We start from the raw sequence: 21,214 nt of genomic DNA, 5'->3' as shown, positions 1-21,214 counted from the left end.
GAAACAGATGTTATTGAACATCCCCTGACATTCTCCCTTCATCTTTTGATTGTATTGTTGTATTCATTTCTTTGTATTGAGGAGGAATACAGATTAGTAATAGTCTGGACTTCATACAGTTAGTTTGAGACTTCAAGGCAATTGTTATAGCTTCTAATCATCCTTCTGGTACCTTTGTACACTAGATACATTTATGAGTTTTGTTTGCTTTCAGAAATTATTTAGACTTGCCCAGTTTGTGGGTGAACTTTCAGGAATAGAAAAAGATGTATATTCTTGTCAAGAATATCCACATTGGCAAATGCCAAATGTTTTCCTAGTCCCTGAAAGTTTTAGATTCCAGGCTGTTTTCAATAATGTTAGGATTTGTATGATAGAGCTTTTTTTCTCCACAGTAATGTTCATTTTTTTCAGAAATTAATACACTATTTTGGCTTAAATATGAAAGAAAAAGTAGTTAATATAAATTACCACAATGAAACTTTCAGGAATAATGGTTATAATTTGGATTTCAAGCCTCTGAAAATTGAGCTCTATTAAAGGTAAAATTAAGAAATTTAACTTTCCAAAAATTCCAGCTCATGCTACTCAATTTCAATTTAAAAGCTACAGACAAAAACATTTTTGAACTTTGTGCAGGTTGCAGTGTTGCATCAAAGTTTTAATAATTTCTACAGCTGGAGAGTCCACATTCTCATAGAGCTTCTTGTTTCTGCGTTTGTCCTGCTTTATGGAATTTTTTTTTTGCCAACATCTATTCAGAATGTCCCTTGTTGCTTCTATGCAGTTGCCTCTTGTCCTTATGTTGTTCACTTTCAAGAGAACTGGGGCCTTGCCTTTGCTGTAACCTGCTATTAGAAGTCTAAAGTTAATTTCAGATTTAATCCCTGCACTTCTTTTTTTAAGACAGAATAAATCCATCTTTATTCTCCCACATTATGCCTTGAGAAGTCATTCTTGTAAAGCATCATGCATCCAATTTGCCTGAATATTTATTATAAATCACTTAACCAGAAGTTTATGGAGAACTTAACCTATTTTGTCCTGTTATTTTTCAATTTGGATGGAAAAAAAATCTAACCGGCAAACTAAAACAGATTTTGTACTATTCCTTGAATTTCCTGAACTGCAGCACAAGAAAGAAGGCTGGAAATGGGAGGGCCTGTATACAGCAGTCTTGATGTGTGCCTAATTTTCTTTACAGACCAAATGTCATCAGTATTGGCCTGATCCACCAGATGTGATGGAATATGGCTGCTTCCGTGTCAGGTGCCACTCTGAAGACTGCACAATTGCTTATGTTGTCAGAGAAATGGTCATTACAAACATTGAGGTAAATGCTCCTTGCCTTTAATTATCCCCAAACAAGCTGAATGAATACATTTAGAGATGAGTAGATAAAGACTGTGTGTTTGGCAATGTATATGTGTATGTCTCTTGGTGTGGATATGATGTGTGTCTCTATACACACAGGCACACATATTTTTTAAAATAGAATATGTGGATCAACATGGTATGACTATTTCTTTAGAGCTTCTTCCAAGACACACTTTTGGAAGTTCTATAATACATTATGCTGTACAGGTAGTGCAATAAGCATCATAAGGAGGTTTAGTGTGGTTCTTTAAACAGTTTTGCAATCACTGACCTCTCATAAGTACTTTGATTTGTTAATAGAGTTACTTTTTTAAGAGAGAGTTACTTTTTTTAAAGAGAGTTACTTTTTTATAACGAGAGTTATTTTTTCCTAAGTAACTCTGTTCTTCCAATGATGAAATATGGGTCACTTGATTAATAGCACATGCAGCTAGAACAGCTAATAAGAAGTGAAGCATAATACAATTATTTTGAGAGAAGATGCAGACTCTCACCAGTTCCTTTTCATTGTCTTTAGTCAGATTTTAAAAAAGAAATAGTTCATATGTATCTCAATTTAAATGTGTTCAATTTATGAAAAATACTTAAAGTCTATAACTCCTAATATTTTCATGCTAATGTCTAGGGAATTAGAAAAGAAAGAGGAGGCAAAACACAGCATATTATCCTGTGTTGTGAAATACGTGTTCAGGTCACATCTGGACTTTCTACAACCTGAATTGTAGGAGCTGAAGTTTGATTTTTGTTTCTAAGTTGACCTGCATTTCTTATACATTTCCCTTCTTCCTTTCCTCCCTTTTTTACAAAATTCCATGGCCATAGGTATTTTCTAAAAAGATTAAGGATCTATGCTATCATAAGATGTGTAAGAAATAACTGCTGACTAAAGGCTCATTTTTAGTCAGCCTTTTAAACTTCTGTATAGTTAAGTAGGTTTTACCATTACCAGAACTGCTAATAGTAAGTAGTAAGCAAGGAAAAGGCAATATCTGTTTTAAAATATAATATTTAATCAATGTTTTTACAGCAAGATGACCAATCCTTTAGTCTCTTACATTTATAACCTGACATTCTCTCACTTGACAGTGCATCCAAATTCGCTTTAATGGGATTAAGTTTTCCTTTGCAGTCGTAAACATGTGAGATGTCAGATTTAAGTACTTAAATGTTTTTCAGTTAAGACAGTTTACAGTACTTCTGTTTCTAGATATGAGAAACTGCCCAGTCATGGAGCAGCATGATAATAGTTTCTGTATTTTGGCCGATTTCTCTGTAAGTGATAAACCTGCATGTCAGCACAGAAGAATTAGCCTCATGTTTTTGAAACTATATGTACCCAAAGTTTTAGTCCTTTTCACTCAAATTATTTGTAACCTTTCTAAATCTCATAGAATGAAGAAAGGTTTCATTTTCTGCCTTTTCTTTTCAAGACCAAGATTGAAACCTATGCTCTAGCACTAAATTTCAAGGTTTTGGGGGTTGGTTGAGGTTTTTTATTTTTTAGAAAAAGGTTCAGAGCACTCTGGAGACCAGAACAAACAGACCAAAGGAAAGAAATAATGTAGTGAGAGTTCAGAGCCCATCACACAGTGCACTATTTTGTAAATTGACATAAGTCTTTCTTTAGGATCTTTGACAAAATAGTGTAAGAAGCCTGAAACAAATTTTGTTGTTTCCCCTAAGATAAATGCCTCAATGTATGATTAGGCATTAAATATTACTGGTTTTGAAATATAAAGAGCCAAATAACAAAAGTAAGTGAGAAGTGTTATGGCAATTGTGTACAGGAGTATAATAATGTTTGAACAGTTGTACAAGAAATGACAAATGCCACTTGCCAGCGTATCTACTCTTTAGCAACTGGGCTTTAACTCTGGTTGTTCAGACTCAGCTTTCATGGTATGTTTGTGAAGCTCACTGGCAAAGAGCACACCTTTCCCTGCTTAGAAGATAAAAAAACCATTTCAGGGTTAATGTAGGTCTACTTTGTGATACTTTTTGGTCTCATTGTTGAAGACTATGTTATAACTTCTGGAAAAAGGGACATTAACTGAAACATTGAAATGCAAAATCATTTGGTTTCAACATAAGTAAGAATTAAGGTTGACATTTCAAATTTAAATTTCCTACTTTCTATATGGCTATTATGATTCTAAGTTGTGTGTGTTGATTTTCTGAAGAGCACACAAATCTTTTATTAATCAGGGAGAGTCTATCATTTAAGGAGAATGAAACAAGGAAGTTTGCCTTTTGATGTGATTATAATAAGCAAGACTGCAAACTGCAGAAGGATGAAGATTGGATACTTTTGTGGCTGAAGGTCTTGCCAGTACAGCCGTATTGCAACTGTTAGAGCAGCCATTTGAAGCACTACCTGTGACAGCCCTGTTCTTTGTCAGGAGTTTCAGCCCCAGTGACAGACTCACTGGAAAAGATCAGATTTTGCTTCTGAGCAAAATCTAGGATATTAGCTCAACCACAATGAAGGGATCTAACTGCAGAAGCTCAACTGCGTCTGCAGTTAGATATCTTGAATTTGCCCAGGAGGGGTAGGGACAAGTACACAGGACAAGGACAGCGAAGAAGCACAATAACAAAGAGCTGGTGATGTTTTACACCTCTGTAGAGATGTAAGACTAACATGATGTTTTACACCTCTGTAGCTCCTAAGTAAATGTGGATCAATGCCATGAAGAAGCTAAATGTTGGCCAAAGAGCCAGCAATAAACCGGGCAAATTAATCCTGAAGTGTCACTGAAGGTCTGTTGTTTGGATTAATTTTTTTGAATCCGTAATTTTTAAACTGATTTGGAGAAATACCAAAGACATTAATTCCATTAAAATCAGTACATGTGAAAAAAAACCCATTAAATAATTTTGGAACAGCAAGGTATACAAGGTCAAGTTAAGCAAAAATAGCAACCAAGCCATAAGCAGCTGTTGCTGTCTCACTTTCTCTAAGGCTCATGAAACAGGACTAATAAAGCCAGATTTTTATGAAGAAAAATTATACTTTTATCAGTCATTAGGGTGACTGCCATTGAAAACCTGAGGGCTAAAAGAAAAAATTGTGGAGAAGATTTAAACTTGAGTTGCAGAGAATAGTGATTTGGTTAATAACTTGAATATGAGAAGTTAGCTCTTATTTTCCATTATCAGGCTTGTATAAAAGGAGCAAGATCTGAGAGGAATAGTATTTAAAAATAAGTATTGCTAACAGAACATGTACTGTAGGGCTAACTGTGGAACCAGTAACTACAATTCTAGCATTTTTTTCATGTGGAAGTGCTAGATTTCAGTAACTGTGATGGCCTTTTAATGTAAGTTATTTCCATGTGGGGTGTTGTTTGGCTGACATTTTCTGTATTTAAAAACTGACTTTCACTAGACTTGAAGATAATGTTTTAAAAAAAGCCAAAAAGCTACTAAAAACAGCTATAAAAATCTGGACTTCATCAGAGTACTGCTTTGACATTTTCTGCATGAGAGATAAAAACTTAGGCATGGAAAAACTAATTCTAACAAAAACAAATATTTACTGTTTACATTTGGTTTAAATTGCTAATAAAACAAAGTGGTTTAAAATACTTATTTTGGAAAGCAAGTGGCAGAATAGTTAAGTTTCAGCATTTTGAATCATGTCAGAAGAGCTCAACAAAAGAATCAAAACTGATCATGTTAAAGCACAAATAGTTGAAAGGCTACACTGAGGCTTGAGCATACCTGGAATAATTAACAATATAGATCTCTAAGGATGATTAGGGCACAAAACAGAAATTGAAGGTGCTTATACCAGAAGCAGCAGCTTAGTGAGGACTAAGTTCATGTTCTTTGTGTATTCTCACTCTGAGTAAGTCTTATGTAATGTACTTTTTGTACCTGTAAACTATTTAACTAAATGCAGCTCACTCTCTTTGAGCCTGAAGTTCTGATAAGTAAAAATTAAGTCAGCTCTTCCCTTTGTTCTAAGCTTGTAAAATGACTTTTTGCTTCTACAGATCACTGTCAGTGTTTCTCAGGTGTGCCACTGGCACTTATCCATGTTGTATAGTTATAAGTTCTTGAAGCACATGGAAAGCAACTGGATGCTCCGTCTTGGATAATTTTCAAATTAATCAAGTCTTTGTTTCACCAGGATGCTGTAATTCAAACATCTCTGATTTAAGAGAATCAGTTCAAACTATTACATGTAATTGCTGCTTTATCTCATTTCCCTTTTGAAGAGGCTCTGATTAAGCAAGTGCAGATTTTTAAAGGAGGACTTTTTAATGACATTTTATAGACATATTTTTGTATTTTTTTAATCTGTGGCATTTCATAAAAATATGAATGGTAATCATTTGATCAAGGTCAACTTTTACTCACTAGAGCTGAGTAGCAAAAGCCATGCATGCTTTTTCATGCAGAGATCCTGGTCATTGTGCATCTTTTGATGACATGGATGGTAGATCCCAATGTAATTGGTATTACAGTGAGCTTGGTCATTAATGTTAAATTATGTTGTCTGTGTAGGCCTTTTTCTGTGCCTTTTAATTGTTGATTGCTCAGGCTTTGCTTTTAAGAAACAAAGTATGAGCTGTGTCATTTTTCTTCTTGGCCCTGTGGGCAATTGTAAATTTCTGCAATTGCTTTGACTGGAATAAATGTATTCTCTAAGACTCTGCTTTGTACATCGGTAGTACTTATTCAATCTTTTGTGTCCTACTAGCCTGTTTCCTGGGAGTGGAGCATCTTCAAATGGGAGAAGGAAACAAGCAGCTGAAGACATTTAAAACTGGTCCTATATTTCAGCAGTTGTGAGCAGAAGAGGAAAGGGGAAAAACCTTTTAAAGTCAGAAAAGCATCACAAAAACATTCCTGTGTGGACCACTAGGGAAAGGCTAGCTTTTATAGACTAATCCAGTCATAATTTCAAAAGGGTGCCAAATATTAAGTCTGATAATGAACATCAATTAAACACAGGTAACAGCTTAACTATTGCAAAATATGTGGAAGGAATAAAGGAACATGAAGACTTGTCTCAGTTTGTAAGGATTGACATCTTCACTGCATGATGCTTCAGAGCTCATGCGCATCTTAGGTCTCTTCCTTCCCACCCTAACCATTAGTTACATCTGTAACATATCAGTTCAGCTCAATCTGAATGCAGAGATGATTGAGTGATTTCATAATCAAGTTTGCAAAAGCTAAACTGAAAGAACTTCTGTAAAACTGCAGGGTTTTTACCTATAATTCAAAAAAATAACTCTTTGTACAACAGAATATTTTAAGTAATTATATTACTTCCATACAGAAAAGTATTCTCCTGTGGATCATACAGATGTCATTCATATATGTACAATAAGCATATAGGTATGAATGAATATGTATATATTTTTCTAACAGAAACCAGATTTAGCAAGTGGTACAGGCAATTTTATTATACCTGAATCTGTAATTGTGCACAGACATATTTACAATAGCTTACATAGCCCAGAATCCCTGTTACATTGGTATTGTTCTCAGTAGTTCTGCTGTCCGCAGTTGTTTCTTCCAACGAGTTCTAAACTATTATGTAGTACTGTTATGCTTATGTCTTACAGCATTTTACCTCAGGTGAATCAATGATGTCAAAGTATAATAGGTCAACAGTCAGTAAATCAAAATAATTAAAATGTTTACATTACAGAAGTTAAACTTGATACCTCATTTATTTAGAAAATGTTATGCCTTATGAATTCTTTCCATGAATTGTGTCCATACTTCACACCGAATTTTAAAATCACAAATGTTTTCTACACCATCTACCTCTTATTGTGTCTGCAGAAAACACTTGGTGTGAAGAATATTACTTGTATCTAAGTAAACATTAATACAGGAGTCATATAGCTGGCCATTTTTTAAAAACTTTACTGTATTTTAGACAGAACAACAGCACACCGTCACCCATCTCCAGTATGTAGCTTGGCCTGATCATGGCGTTCCTGATGACTCCATGGACTTCTTGGAGTTTGTGACCTGTATGAGACCAAAGAGAGTAAAGAATGAGCCAGTTCTTGTTCACTGCAGGTACTTGTGTTTTAAAACTCTGATTATAGATCCTTGAATGGGATGAAAATGTTAAACTGTGCAATACGAGTATTTACTGCTGATGATGGAAACATTGATGTTATATCCAAAGGATGAGTTTACTTTGTCTCCCTTTCTCCTGCAACCTTTTGGTGAAATGGCTTAGTCACATAATTATCACAGATCTGATAATCTGCAATTTAGTTTGTTTTCTCATTTTTATCCTTTACCACTGTTGTAATCTCATTTTGAATGGTACTGCTAAAATTCTTTTCATGCTCTTCAGGAGTGTGTGTCATAAAAGCAGTCGATTAGATCTTACCTTTTTTAAGACAAAAATACCAAACCTGTACAGTTTGAGCAGTTTCATTGCTTAAAAATGCATCTACTTTAAGTAAGGTTTTAGTTTTATTTATATTTTAAAATATTTTCTTTTTAGTAATTACCATAAAATATTACTGACGTTGCTGTTAAAAATAAACTTCCCACTCTCTTTGAATTTTACTGGGGTCTTCCTGTAATTTCCAAGGCTGTCCCACTATTAATACTGTGGTATGAATTTGGTGTATTGCAAAAACCTAATTTTATAGACTATTTTCCTGTTGTGTTTCACAGCGCGGGAATCGGTCGCACTGGTGTGTTGGTCACTATGGAAACAGCCATGTGCTTAATTGAAAGGAACCAACCTGTTTATCCGCTGGATATTGTACGGAAAATGAGAGACCAGAGAGCTATGATGGTGCAGACATCAGTAAGTGATGGAGAGGAAGCATCATTTTCTGTATATCTACTGCACTTGTCAAGTTATAAAACAGGTCCAAAATTTTTATAAAAGATCTAGTAGTATGAATCTTCAGTTGCCATTATATATCAAACTTCATAAATTTAGGATAATGTAGCATGGTGGCAAAGGCTGCTTTGCTAATGAGGTATGTATTTTTCTACTGTTAGAATATTTCTTATCTTGCCATGAAAAGATAATTGATTTATATAATACATATATAATATATTGTATGTAGTTAGAATACCCAAAGTCAGACTTGTACTGATCATCTGTTCCTGGTCCTTTGTCTAAATTCTCCACAATAAGCTAGAGTAATTTTTTGCTTTTTATTCTAGTACAGAACACCATAGGAAATTATTAAGTTGAAGGCAAAATCAAAGTGTTTGTGGTCTGGTTTGAAAAGAAGGAAGTAGCTTTTCAAAAGGCCACTTTAGAGTAGAAATTCTATGAGAACATATAGATTTTTTTTAAATTTTGTCTCTACCCAGTTGGAAAAAAACTAAGGGCAAGCTGTGTAGCACCAGTAACAGAAACATGAAAGTAGATGGCAATTGTAAGATGAAAGTGAGACAACATGAGTTAGTGAGAGCCATTTTTTGTCAGCTTTGGAAATGAACATCTTAACATTAGAGATGGATGAAGGATGAGAGATTTGCTCTTTCTTTAGGAGAGGCTGGATGACAAGAATTCTGAGTGTGGGTTATCTTGGAGAGATAAATGCCCTATAAGAAATGAAAGTAAGGCGGTTTAGACACGGAAAGCCAACAACTAAATCGGGCATTTCTGTCTCATCCTACAAATAAAATGCCTGAAATGCATTGAAATCAAATCCATTTGATCACAAAAAAAAGATAACTTAAAAAGACAAATTCAAGTCATTAACAGATAATTACTGCAGGAATTAGCATTATGACTAGATGTGGGGGAAATCTTGGATCATCAAAGGGCACAAAAGTGTCAGGATCTGCAGCTGCCTGTGTACCATTAGAGTGCTCATTGAACAGAGCTTGTCCATGCATGTTGCTGGGACATTGCAGCAGGAGTGCCCCCTCTGGAAGAGGGTCAGGACTGTGTGGTTGAACGGAGTGGTTTGAAGGGTGCTCTGCCTGTTCCTTTCTGAAGTGGAAGCTGAGCTGGTGACAAAGGTGGTCACAAGATGAAGAATACTTGTTTCAAGTTTAAAGAAGCTGAGTGTTAACTTCTGGAGTTTCACCTGTCTATACCCTTGAGTTTCTAAAATTACCTAAATAAGTTCAAGTTTCAACATCCTAGAAGTGGTCTTCTTTTTTGAGAATCAGATGTAAAAACCTGAAGTAAACTTCATCTTGCCAGAAGACTGAATCCCTTTTGTTACAACAGAAATCAGCCAGAATTGTCCTTTCAATCCACGCTTTGACATAACTGAAGAATACAGGGAAGAGTAATAAATACAGCTACAGTCAGACTCCTGGTGTGGAAAACGAATATCTAAAATAGGATTCTTTACCTTGCTTGCTGGGTTACACAGTTCGCTGTCAGCACAATCAGGAGAGGGAGAATCTGTAGGAGCAATACTGTGAAACTAAATTAGTTTGTTATTTCTGAAGAAGGCAGGTACTGTTGTGAACAGCCACTGAGCAAAATTGGCATACTGTGCTGAAATGAGACACAGGAGCAAGCACTCAACTGTGAGAAAACAGAATACCAGAGAGTTGCATGTTAGTATTTCAGTCTATCCTGGGTGCTCTATCCCATTCCCATGCCTGCATTCCAGCTAGCCTCACTGCTCATATTTGAGATCCCAGTTAGGGTCTCTGGAAGAAGCTGTTAGAGATTATTCAGTTGTAAAATAAACCTTGCCTAAAGCATGTTGAGCTGCCCGGTGAGGATTGTGTGTGTGCTCCAGTTCTAAGGTGGTTTGATTTGCCAGATGGGTGTTGTGTCAGGTCATGTTCAAAAAGAATGGACTGATCAGAGCTATTACTTGGTCAGTTTACGGTCTGTTGTTAATCAATTGGAAGCTGTAGCTTCTCAAAAAACAGTAATTTTGTTACCAGGAGCAGCAAAAAAAGCTTTACCAAAATGATGAAGCTATAACAAAGTTGGTGTAACTGGCCTTTCATTAAAAAAAAGAAAGATTAACAAGATTAACCAATAAAGAGAAATTAGGTATCTAAGCAATGCAGAATACAGTGCTTGGGATGTACATAATAGACGTAGCTACCAGCTGAGTGAGCAGTAAGAATACATGCAACAGATAAGAGCAAAGAAAACAAGTAGTCAGAGATTGAGTCAGAGGAAGCAATGGTGAAGTGCTCATCCTTTTATTTGTTCAGTCACTTGATCACACAAGTTAACAGAAATATTGAACAGAGCTAAATGCCACACCTGGCTTGTTCAGGCAGTAGAAATATGGAAATGACAATAACAGTGAAGAGACAAGTCAAGGTAATTAAGAAATAAGAACAAAGTGATATTGAATGTGGGAGTAATTGAAAGAAAGGCTGAAAGAAAAGCCAGGAAAATCAAGATGCAGAAAACTCATTTCCACCTTCCTGTTTTCCTTTATGTTTTTCTGTACCTAAAAGAAAATGTATTGTGTTATGTTATGGACAAGAGTAACATTCCTAACTGCTGGTATATAAAGGCAACCTAAGGTACTTCACAGTCCAAATGTTATCTTTTAGCCCTACCCTTCAGGAGATGGTAGGAGAATGTTTCCAGATACTTCAGAAGAGTTGATGGGAGCTGACAATACAAGGGCAGCTGGGAGAACATTTCAAAGATTAAAAAAAGGGATATGAAATATGTGAAGCTTTGCTTCTCTGAATACATGACATGGAACTTTGGAGAAAAGGGTTCATTTGGGGGTTTTGACAATAGTACTTTAGCAGAAGAAGTGAGGATGCTTTGATCTTTGCAAATTTTTTTAACTTTCAATCCTCTTATGTTCTCAGGATTGTGTTAGTCATAAAAATTTATTCACACTACCTGGATTTTTAGTTTTGCACTAGTCCTATTGATAATGTCTCCTTGTATCACTTTTTAGGAAGAAGCTTACAGGCTAATTGTTTTTAACAAATAGTTACATTACAAGGACTTGGAAGAGCTAATCTTTGTAATAGTATAATGCAGAAAAGAAACTCTAATTTGTGAAGACTTTAAGATCTAAATGAGATCAAAATATTGGGTGGGAGAAGAATTTATGTGGCTGCTGATCTTCAAAAATATTAATTTTAAAGGTTTTGATCCCCTTCTGTTACAAAAGGAGATATGTGGTCAGATCAAAAATTGAAAATAAAGTGACTCCTTCTGCAGTACTGTAGGTGGTTTGGGAAAAAAACATAAGGGTTTCAGTTAGGTAGTTGCACCTATAGATCCTATATGTCAACTTTAAATGTGTCCATTAATATGTAACTGCAGGATTGACAAGCTCTGAATACTCATAATAATCAGATAACTACCAAAACCCCCCAAAATAGATGAGATGTATAAAGAAGGTAAATATCAAGTTAAATTTAGTCCGAAGTCATGCGTAGTTTTTACAAATAATCCCTTTTCCCTGAAAATTAAGCACATATTATTTTAGTTTGGGGAACTATATTTTCCTTGGTGTGTGATTTTTTTAATGCTTGTCCTTCAAGGAAGAGTAAATGTCAGCTTTGTTTACTGTGAACACAGACAGAAGAGTAGGATTTTCTCCTCCCATCCTTGTAGCTCCTATCCTGTCATTGCTCAGGAAAAAAGGAAGCTGTGGGACTGTTAGTCCTGTTCAATAATACTGTCTAATCAGCAGTTTAACTGAACATCTGTAAATGTTTTTGTGTTTTCTTTCTTCCACAGAGTCAATACAAATTTGTTTGTGAAGCTATTCTTCGTGTTTACAAAGAAGGATTGGTTCGACCACTGGATTCCAGTTAGCACAGCAGTGAAGGATGATTTTTTTTTTGCCTAAAAAACCTGCTCTTTAAGTAAAGCAAGGGCTTCTTTCTGAAAGCAACTAGAATGGATTAGAAGCCCATGAAAAGACAGATGAGCACATTTGAACTGTGGCACTTTAAATTTTGCAAGAAGATTGCTAAATCATGTACAGTATAACAAAGTCACATACATAAATATATGACAGCAATTGTGTGTAATATGCTTTATTCACATAGACAACCATAAACAATCATGGAAACCTTAACATATATCTTTTACTGCCTTAAAACACCCTTTACTTTGGAAGTTATAAAGTTCCTTGTGTTTCCTTTAAAATAGCAAAAGGAAAACTATTATTGAAATGACTAATCTTAAGAAGGTATATTTGTATCATATGAAAGTTAATTGAAGGTAAGTATTTGTAACTTCCTTATTAGGATACTAAATATCCATGGAACTGTAATCTTGACTAAAAGGCTGACAAAGAGCTTTAAAGGCTAATGCATAACTACTGTACAATGAGCTGGAGAAATTTAGTATTCAGTTACCGTAAATTTATTAGTGAGTATGCCAGCTGTTATAATATGCTGCTTAGAAATCACATCTACTGTATGTGATGTGAAAATAATGCTGCATTTAGGCATTTATGCAGATGGTACAGTCTACATCTTCTGTTGATGAATTTTAGTTGCAACTTGCCCTTTTGACAGTGACCTACTTTTTACAGTTTTAGTTATTGCACCCCTTTTCTTCTGTTTCTGTTATCCATCTCCTTTATACTTTTCACTGCTGTTTCTATATGTGGACTGAAAACACTTTAACTTAAAATTAGGTTTTCCTCTGTCACGTTTGTTTCCATGTGTATTTATGAGTTCTCAGATATAAATGTGGATTAATGTTGCACACAAGTACTAGACTTTTGACTTACTGTATATGCAAAGTAGTCTAATCCAATACTGGAAGAAAAATTACTACTGAACCCATCATATGTTGCTGCTATTTCAAGGTGTGAAGCTTACAAGGGCACAGGTGTTGCTAGTGTTCAGATGATGATAAAATGTTGACTTGCTGCCCTCCAGCAAAGTGTTTTCATCCAGCGAAACATGACTCCCTTTTGCAAGAGTTCTCCAGATTTACAGTTTCTTATACAGAAACACAGTTAAATTCACCTGAAGATTTACATGGAAAGAGAGAATGAATTTGTACATTGATGAATAATTCACCCTAAGGTACACTGGTCTCTATTTCATTTCAGATGGGAGAATTGGACTTTCTGAACAGTATAACCACATTTGTATAATGTTAAATTATTTTGTGTGTGCTTTTTGATTACCCTGAGATAGTTATTAATTTTTAATAGTGTTTAAAAAGTATTCTAAGGGACTGTTCAAAACTCTGTTATTTAAAAAATTAGTGCTAAATAGGGAAAAAATTTTATGGGGCATATTAGTCAGATGTTTATATGTATAAAAGAGAAAATGAGATAATTTTTTTTCAGAGAGGTATATATGCACACACATATTCAGATATATTTTAGAATTATGGTTTGTATTATGGATATTATCATTTATAACTGGAGTTTCATTATAGAAACTATCACAGCTGTACAATATGCATCTCTCATGTTACTGGAAGACTGTGCTTTTTTCCCCCAGGAGGTAACTAGGAAGTGTATGTAGGATGAGCTAAATTGCTGACTTACTTGTCTTTTGCACGTTTGGTCCTCTCTCCAAGATTACATTTTTAGCTATAGCTGAAGATACCTGTTTACTATTCATTGATCAAAAGAGTTTTAATTGAGATGTGCAGAGTAGTTGGCAACATGGAAACCTTCTTTGTTAGGTTGAATGGTGAATAGGTGTGTGCTCATGTTTACATAGTGCATTCCAAAGTTGCCGTCGACTGGAGTTTTCTGTAATATTTTGGATCATTGTCATCTTGCTTGATTGGGCATAGGTTAAAAAACAAAAGACTGGTTCACTCTTATCTTGCTAAATTGTATCAGGTAGCTCAATCAATCTGTGAATCCAAATGTAAAATGATAATGGACATCCACATATTACTTGGGAAGCTTTGTTACTGTGTGCCTGTCTGTTAAAACATACCTTTTTTTCCCCCCTAAGTTTTCCTGTGCCCAGGTCTCAGAGTCATCCCTTGCAGATGGCATGACTTGCATTTAATAGTTTGTCAAGAAGTGAAAAAAGGCAAGAAAATAAATTGTAAGAAAATATTTAGAGCATCTTTGTGACATCTGTGTCTTTCATGGAAGAACTCGAAGTTTCTTTGTGATCAAGGTTATTCCTATAATCTAATTGCTATTTATGTTTCTTCATGTTTAATATGTACTTACCAAAGCACTGTAAATGTATTTTTTGTATAACTTCAGTCTCAAGATACATGGTATAGGCTTGTCTTGTGTTAGTACGTGTGCATTTAAAGGATGACTGTCATATTGTGACAACAAATGCTGCTCTTGTTTTGGTAAACTTGGATGGGTTTGGTAATACCACTGGTGACTACCATCTTGGATTTTTATAACTTGTGTGAAATTGCTTGCCACAGAGAGAATACTCAAACCTATATAAATAGTAATATCTATAAGTTTTTTGTTCATTTTTTTTAATACCTTAGAGGAAATATTAACTACACAAGCATATTGTATATTGTGTCCATCTTTATTTCAGTCTTGCTGAGTTTTGCACATGTACCTGTAGGGTGCATAGGGGAGAACTGAAGGGGTTTGTCTTCTCTCTGTTAGTGTGTGATGACTTTGCACTGAATGAAGTATGCTTTAGATCTGATCTTGCAATGAAAGCATAATTATGAAAACATCTTACCACCAGCTTTTGTTTTCACAAAAATTAAGAAATCACAAAGATATAGATTTAATTGATTGGTTTGGGTGGATTTTGGTGGGAGTTAAAACTCATGAGCATGAAGTTTTTAATTGTCAAGCAGTTGGCAAATGGTAGAAAGTGCTGTGAAGAAAAGATTCTGTATAACCTTCATAAACATTTTATCCTTGATTTCTCCTGTGCTGGTATGGTCGTGAAAATAAGTATTCAAAATGTCTGGTGTGGTGGTGGATGAAGAGGGGCAATAAAACCTTTGACATTTTCATCACTGTGAAATATACTAACATTTATTTCTACAGAATTAAACAAATTTAAACTTAGTGGCTTTATTTTGATGTGGAAGTAATTAAACTGCCTATTCAGCATGTCTTCAGAAATCTCGCAGGTTAACACTTCTGAGACAGAAGTAAAAAGGGACCATCTCGCTATTTGTTAAAAATAAGAAAAACAGTGCCCTAAACCATGAATGCCTTTTGTGTAACCAGATGTATGAAATACAAGTCATTAAAATACAACCAAACATTGAATAGTGGTGGTGTTTCACAAAAAAAAAAAAAAAAAAAAAAATTAATCTAGGGGTTTGCTTTTAATTATCCTGTGTTTTAGGTGTTGATACCAAATTATATCCAGTCAGAATGTACCCACAAATTCAGCAATAAGTCTTCATATGCACTCAGTTTTTAAACTGTTATTTTTCCCCTCATATTTCCTACTATGAAGTACTTGGTTAAATATATATGTATTTTAAAAGAACTCTAGTTCTGAACTATATAATGACCTTCACATTGGCTTTATTACAAGTCTAGTATGATACCTTTTAGAAAAAAGCTCTTCCCTGTAGACAGTATTCTTTTGTCAGACTAAATGCATAAATGTTAAAAATAGATTCACATGGTTCATATTCAGTCAATTATAATTTAAACATAGTTATTTCACTTGTAATGGCTTTATTTTTCTATCCTGAAATGAAGCATTTAAGTGCAAGCTTATTTGATTCTTTCAGCCTTTCAAGAAAACATGTGCTGGGAAATGTTTGTATTTTGATTAGTAACCTGCAACCAGTCTACTTGGTTAAAAACCTTTCTTAACTGAAGCTATCTAGAAGGTAAAGTTTTCATTAAATATTTTGTTCAAATGCCAAGTGAATGATTAATTATTATATAAAACAATGTTTTGATAAAAGAAGTACCACATAATATCAATGGATTTAACCATTTTTCAGCTCAGATTAACTTTGTGAGAGTAGCATTCTTACTACTCATATAAAGAGCAAATGTTGAATATCAATAATATTATAGGAAAAAACAAATTATAAAGACTGTAAGAGACCAGGAAATATTTGTATCCTTTTTTTTTTAAGACAAATTCATCTCAAGAGGAAACATTTGCTTGCAAACTACTTGGATAATAGTAGTCTTATTTTGTGCTTTATTTTGGGTTTAGCTGCAGGTTAACCTTTAATTAAAGTTGTATTTAAAATATTAAAGTGTTTATTTTAATAGACATTAGTGAAACACTTAAGTTTACTGTTAACTGTTTAACTTCTATTTACTTGACTTACATGATTTTGTTTCTTGAAATCACTTTGAGGTTTCCTACAAGTTGGAAGCTGGCTTTGTCTCAGACAGGCAAAAGTGGTGTCACTGTTGCTTAAGAAAGGATGGGTTTTTTTTCTGCTAAAGGGGCAGTGTGGTATTCAGACCAGTCTTAAACTGATCTCTTTTCTAAACAGTGGTAGAAATCATAAAGATATATGAAAAAACATGTAAGAAATCATTTCCTCGTGGCAAATAAGACCTGGGTTTAACTTAAATATAAAAAGAAAATAAATCAAACATTGTGAACATGAAAATGCTTTTAACAGATAAAGTAGGGGTGGAAAAGATGATTTTTCTTTTACTCTTTTTCCTTAAAAACACTTTTGTGTTTTAAACACATCATTCCTCTTGGAACAATTTCTTTAGTAAAGAACTGTACTGTTGGCCATGGGATTTAATTTTTGTCAATCCCACCGGGAAAATAATTTTAAGTGGAACATTTTCCTCATCTACTGGTTTGTGCCCTTCAGTAACATTAAAAAAACCTCTTAAATATTTTCTTCTTGAAAACTATATTGTCTGTTTTCATTTGATGTATTTTTCTGAGACATAAATTAAACCTGCATTTGGCTGGATAACTGTTGAGGTTGCTCTGCATGCTTAAGAGGAATAAGATGCTTTGTTAGGGCTATTAAACCCCTTACCTAATGTCAGTTACCAAATTAAGCCAGAGTAGCATCATATTTCTATCAGCCTTTTGCAGATTAAAACATTTTGTAAATAGTCTTTGGAGCTTGCTCTCCCAAGCATCAGGAAGTAGTCTTGTACCAAGATAGAATTTAAGCTTTAAAATAAAACAAAAATCTAAATCTTCAAGTAAGGAATGACTATTTACCAAATTCTGTACAAAACAGACCTCTTAAAAGGAAAAAAAAAGATTAGTTTTTCTTATGAGATGCAAAGGTTAGCTGCTAGAAGTGCCTTCTCAGTTGTGGTTGCAGCTTACCTAGTCATAAAGCAAATTTGCTCTCAGCTAGTGTGCAGTATATGGCCACTGAAGCACAGAAAGTGCATCATCAGGCCAAATAGCTCATTATTTGTCAACTTTCTTGCACATGGTTGGTTGCAATCCTGATTCAGGCAGTAAGGAAAAAGGGCTGCCTTCCTTTGGGAAAGGGACTGAAATATCCTGCACAGTAAATCCACAGCCTATATTGATCTATCTTAGTGTAGTTGTACTTGTATTATGTAACCTAAGCAGTCTAGTTGAAAGTGAAATCAGGTGTATCTGTATGGGTTTTCAAGGATATCAAAACGCTCCATTCCCAAAAAAAACCAAAAAGCTCAGCCCAGCAGTGTTAATTGCAGTGGGCTTCATTTGCTTCAGTGAAGCAGCAGGTGAGCGTGGCAGCACTTGGATTAGTCCTGATCAGTGCTCTTCTAATTCAGAGCTTTGCATACATGATTGAAAACTTGGGGTTCAGCAGGAACTGAATTAGTGTCTTAGGTTTAGAAGGAGTGAATTAGTAGAAATTAGGTGGGGAATTAGTGTATGTGCTCAAATGTAAATCTGTTTCTAATCCAGGTTTTGCAAAATAAAAGATGAGTATCAGTGCTGACATTCCAGGAACCTGAGCAGTGAGCACTAAACATAATTTATTTAGGTTTTCACACTTCATTGTGTAACCTTAATAAAGAAATATAAGGTACATAATGGGGACAGCCCTATAAAAGTTTTAAAAATCTGCCTGCCATTTATTCTCACAAATGATGCACTGGTTAAACCTCACCTTGATTACAACTTATATGGAAACGTGTTTATAGTACTGGAATAAATTGCACAACAGTTGGAAGAGCCGAAGTTGTTTGAGTTTTTTTGCAAATTTTGAAGAAAATTTCACTATTCTAGTCACTAAGCTTCTATTTTCATATAAGTTCACTTAGCATTTTTGCCAGAGAGTTTTGTCAGCAAAATCTTGGAAGATAATATCCATTTAGGGACTCTAGCTGGAGGTTTTAAATTTTTTTTTTTCTTTTCATGTAGCACTGTATAGTTTCTTCTAAGATCTTAGGTGCCAGTGCATTAAAGGAATAAAAGAATGTTTTTGATGTATTTGGAAGGTAAGGAAAGAGATTATTTTGTACCCTACACTGTACTTTTCTTTTAAATAATTTGAAATGTAAATTGATGTTGCTATTACAAAGTTTAATTTATTGTTTAAAAGTGTAGAGACCTCTTGAATGTATGATTTTTATTTTTATAGCAATAAAAGGTTGGTTAATGTTTTCAGTAGAGCTTTCTTGGGGTTTAGAACTGTTTTGAACAAAAATATAGCCACCATTTTATGCATATTGGTTCTATGGCTAACAGTGAAATAATGGTGAAATAAAGCATTTTTTAGCTACATGGTTTTAATGTGGCTTTTTCAAAAAGCAAATAAGAATTACATTGAAAAGTTACTGGCCTTTTTGGTGAGAAAGGAATCATCTAAGAAATCACTCATGGATCCAGCTTGAATTTTATCTGAGCAATCAAGCATGTATGGGAGGTGTCTGGTCTATATATCACAGCAAAAAAAAAGTCACAAACTCTTAGGAATATTTCACTTGCAACAAGTTTTATGAAAGAGGATAGTCTTGATTAATTAGGTGACTAAACCTTTACAGTCATGTCAGGCAAGGTCACATGGCCATTTGAATGCAGATTTTCTTTTTTGCTCAAGTGCAGATTTTCTTTTTTGCTCCTGTGTATATGAAATCTGCAGCCTGTCCTTCCTTTTGGGATTTCACATGTTCTCAGGGTACTCACCAGGCACATCTGAGTAATCTTCTACACCGTCTGTTGCCCCACGGTGGTTATCATGTTTTCACAACAAATCAGAGACCCGTGATGCTGTTCTTGAATTATTTCTGTTTACATGCATATTAAAATGCAAATTCATAAGTTTCAAAATAGAGAACACATTGAATGAAACACTAACAGATGGATAGAGCATTGACCTGAAAATATGTTTGGGATTTCATTAAGAACTGGGATGGTTGTTAGCCAGCACTTTTTGCTGTTTACAAGGTGTGGCTCTGCCTACTGATTAGTCTTTTCAAGCTTGAGGCCAATAACCCTTCATGATGAAGTTGTGGATTCAACAAAATGTCAGTGAGAGGAAGCACAAGGCCAAAACCACCTGTCTGGACAGCTCAGACATGGGATATGTGTGCACATTGGAATTTCTTATAGGTACACAGAGATATTCAAGATGAAGGTTTGCTGGAAATCTAAATGAAGCAGTTTATGGTAAGATGTGCTGGTATCTTTACAGCTTGATAACACGATAGAGTGCAAGAAGAGGACCTTTTGGAGGAGGTAAGACAGAAGTAAACTCCAAGCTTGTAGCTGTATCACAGCTGATTGCTTAGAGGGGAGAAGAGGGCTTTAACTTGCTGAGTGTTACATGTGATTTTTGGTCATGAAGGTGTTCCATTCCTCCATACACACTTTAAAGTCCATATGGTACTGGCTACCCCACAGAGGAGTGAGGTGCTCCACAGGGGAGCCAGGAGTATGAAGTGCCCTTATGTAACTCAAAAAGACTGCTAGCAAGTAGTCACAAGCAAGAGAACCTCCCTTTTAGCAGTCTTGCTTGAATTTGTAACAATTGGGAATATAAATGTCAAATGGCATTCTCCAATATATATGTTATTTTCATGTCTAGCTTTTTCATGCCTTAGTTCAGTGTTATGAACATTTTCAAGCAGTGACTCAGTTTAGCTTATCTTCCTTGTAGTACTCAAAGTAAAATATTTGAACTAGTATAATAAAACTCAGTACTTGATTTCATGTCCATTTGGGATTAAGGTTGTTTTTTTTTTTTTTTCTTTTTCAATCCTAGTATAATATAATTAATCTGGGTTTCATGTACTAAAAACTAAATATGCAAAGGTGGCATGTGGAAAAGCCAATCTGCTAAGAAAACTTGTTTCTTCATTTTGAGTGGTAACATTCAAAGTTCACAATTTGTTTAAATGAACCCTGTGAGAGTAACTGAAAATCATTTGGGGTGACTGGGGTCATTGCTGCTGGTCTCTGGGTTCAGAGCCAGTTTAGATTCCTAGGTCCATCTTCAGGAATAAGGGCACCAATATTCTACTGGAGCATGATAAAAGGCCAGACTCCTCTGTGTGCATGTACCTTTGTGTGGCCTGACACTGCTACTGGGGAGCTCAAATAACTGCAACACTCTGTTTTTAAGCAAAGGTGTTCTGATTTACTTCTGTTTCATTGAGTTTAGCACCCACCCACAAAAGATGCAGCATCATTTATAACAGGAGCCTTTTAGTTCATCTGTGCATCAGCTGCAGTTTAAAAGATTGATAGGAAAATGTTTCCTCAGCACTAGCTGTCTCTCAAGCCCAAGGGTTAATTGCTCAAGGACAGGCAGGTTGCACTGGCACAAATGATGGTGTGAACTGGGGTGTCAGATGGCAATAAGAGGATGGAAAGGTGTGTGAAAATCCTCACTGTATACTTAGATGTAGCTCGATAATAATGCTTATTGCTAATGGGTTTGTTCCTGCTTAAGTGTAATTTTGGCCTTCAGAGCTTTCTGTGTCAGTCCAAGTGCCCTTTTCTTTTAGACTTGATTAATCCTCATCTAAATACTGAATGTTACTCCTTGCTAAGTGCTTTGTCCTTTTTGAGCATTAGAGTCCTCAGC

The 21,214-nt window shown here is 35.0% G+C and overlaps 1 protein-coding gene across 7 annotated transcripts in view; it reads left to right on the top strand.

Annotated features, from left to right (window-relative positions):
* Positions 1–18,359, top strand: part of PTPN3 (protein tyrosine phosphatase non-receptor type 3) — a 158,940-nt gene extending 140,581 nt beyond the window's left edge. For all 7 annotated transcript variants that reach the window (XM_085571780.1, XM_085571779.1, XM_085571781.1 and 4 more), the window contains 4 exons: positions 1,205–1,333; positions 7,280–7,425; positions 8,041–8,176; positions 12,032–18,359. In XM_085571780.1, the coding sequence (XP_085427906.1) occupies positions 1,205–1,333; positions 7,280–7,425; positions 8,041–8,176; positions 12,032–12,109 (489 nt within the window). In that variant the 3' untranslated portion in view covers positions 12,110–18,359. The remainder of the gene's footprint in view (positions 1–1,204; positions 1,334–7,279; positions 7,426–8,040; positions 8,177–12,031) is intronic.
* Positions 18,360–21,214: the final 2,855 nt, after the last annotated feature.

This window comes from Lonchura striata, chromosome 2 (assembly GCF_050655825.1).
Source record: "Lonchura striata isolate lonStrDom1 chromosome 2, ASM5065582v1, whole genome shotgun sequence".
NCBI classification, from domain to species: domain Eukaryota; kingdom Metazoa; phylum Chordata; class Aves; order Passeriformes; family Estrildidae; genus Lonchura; species Lonchura striata.
The sequence above is the reverse complement of the archived record's forward strand: the minus strand, read 5'-3'. Positions and strand labels throughout refer to the sequence as shown.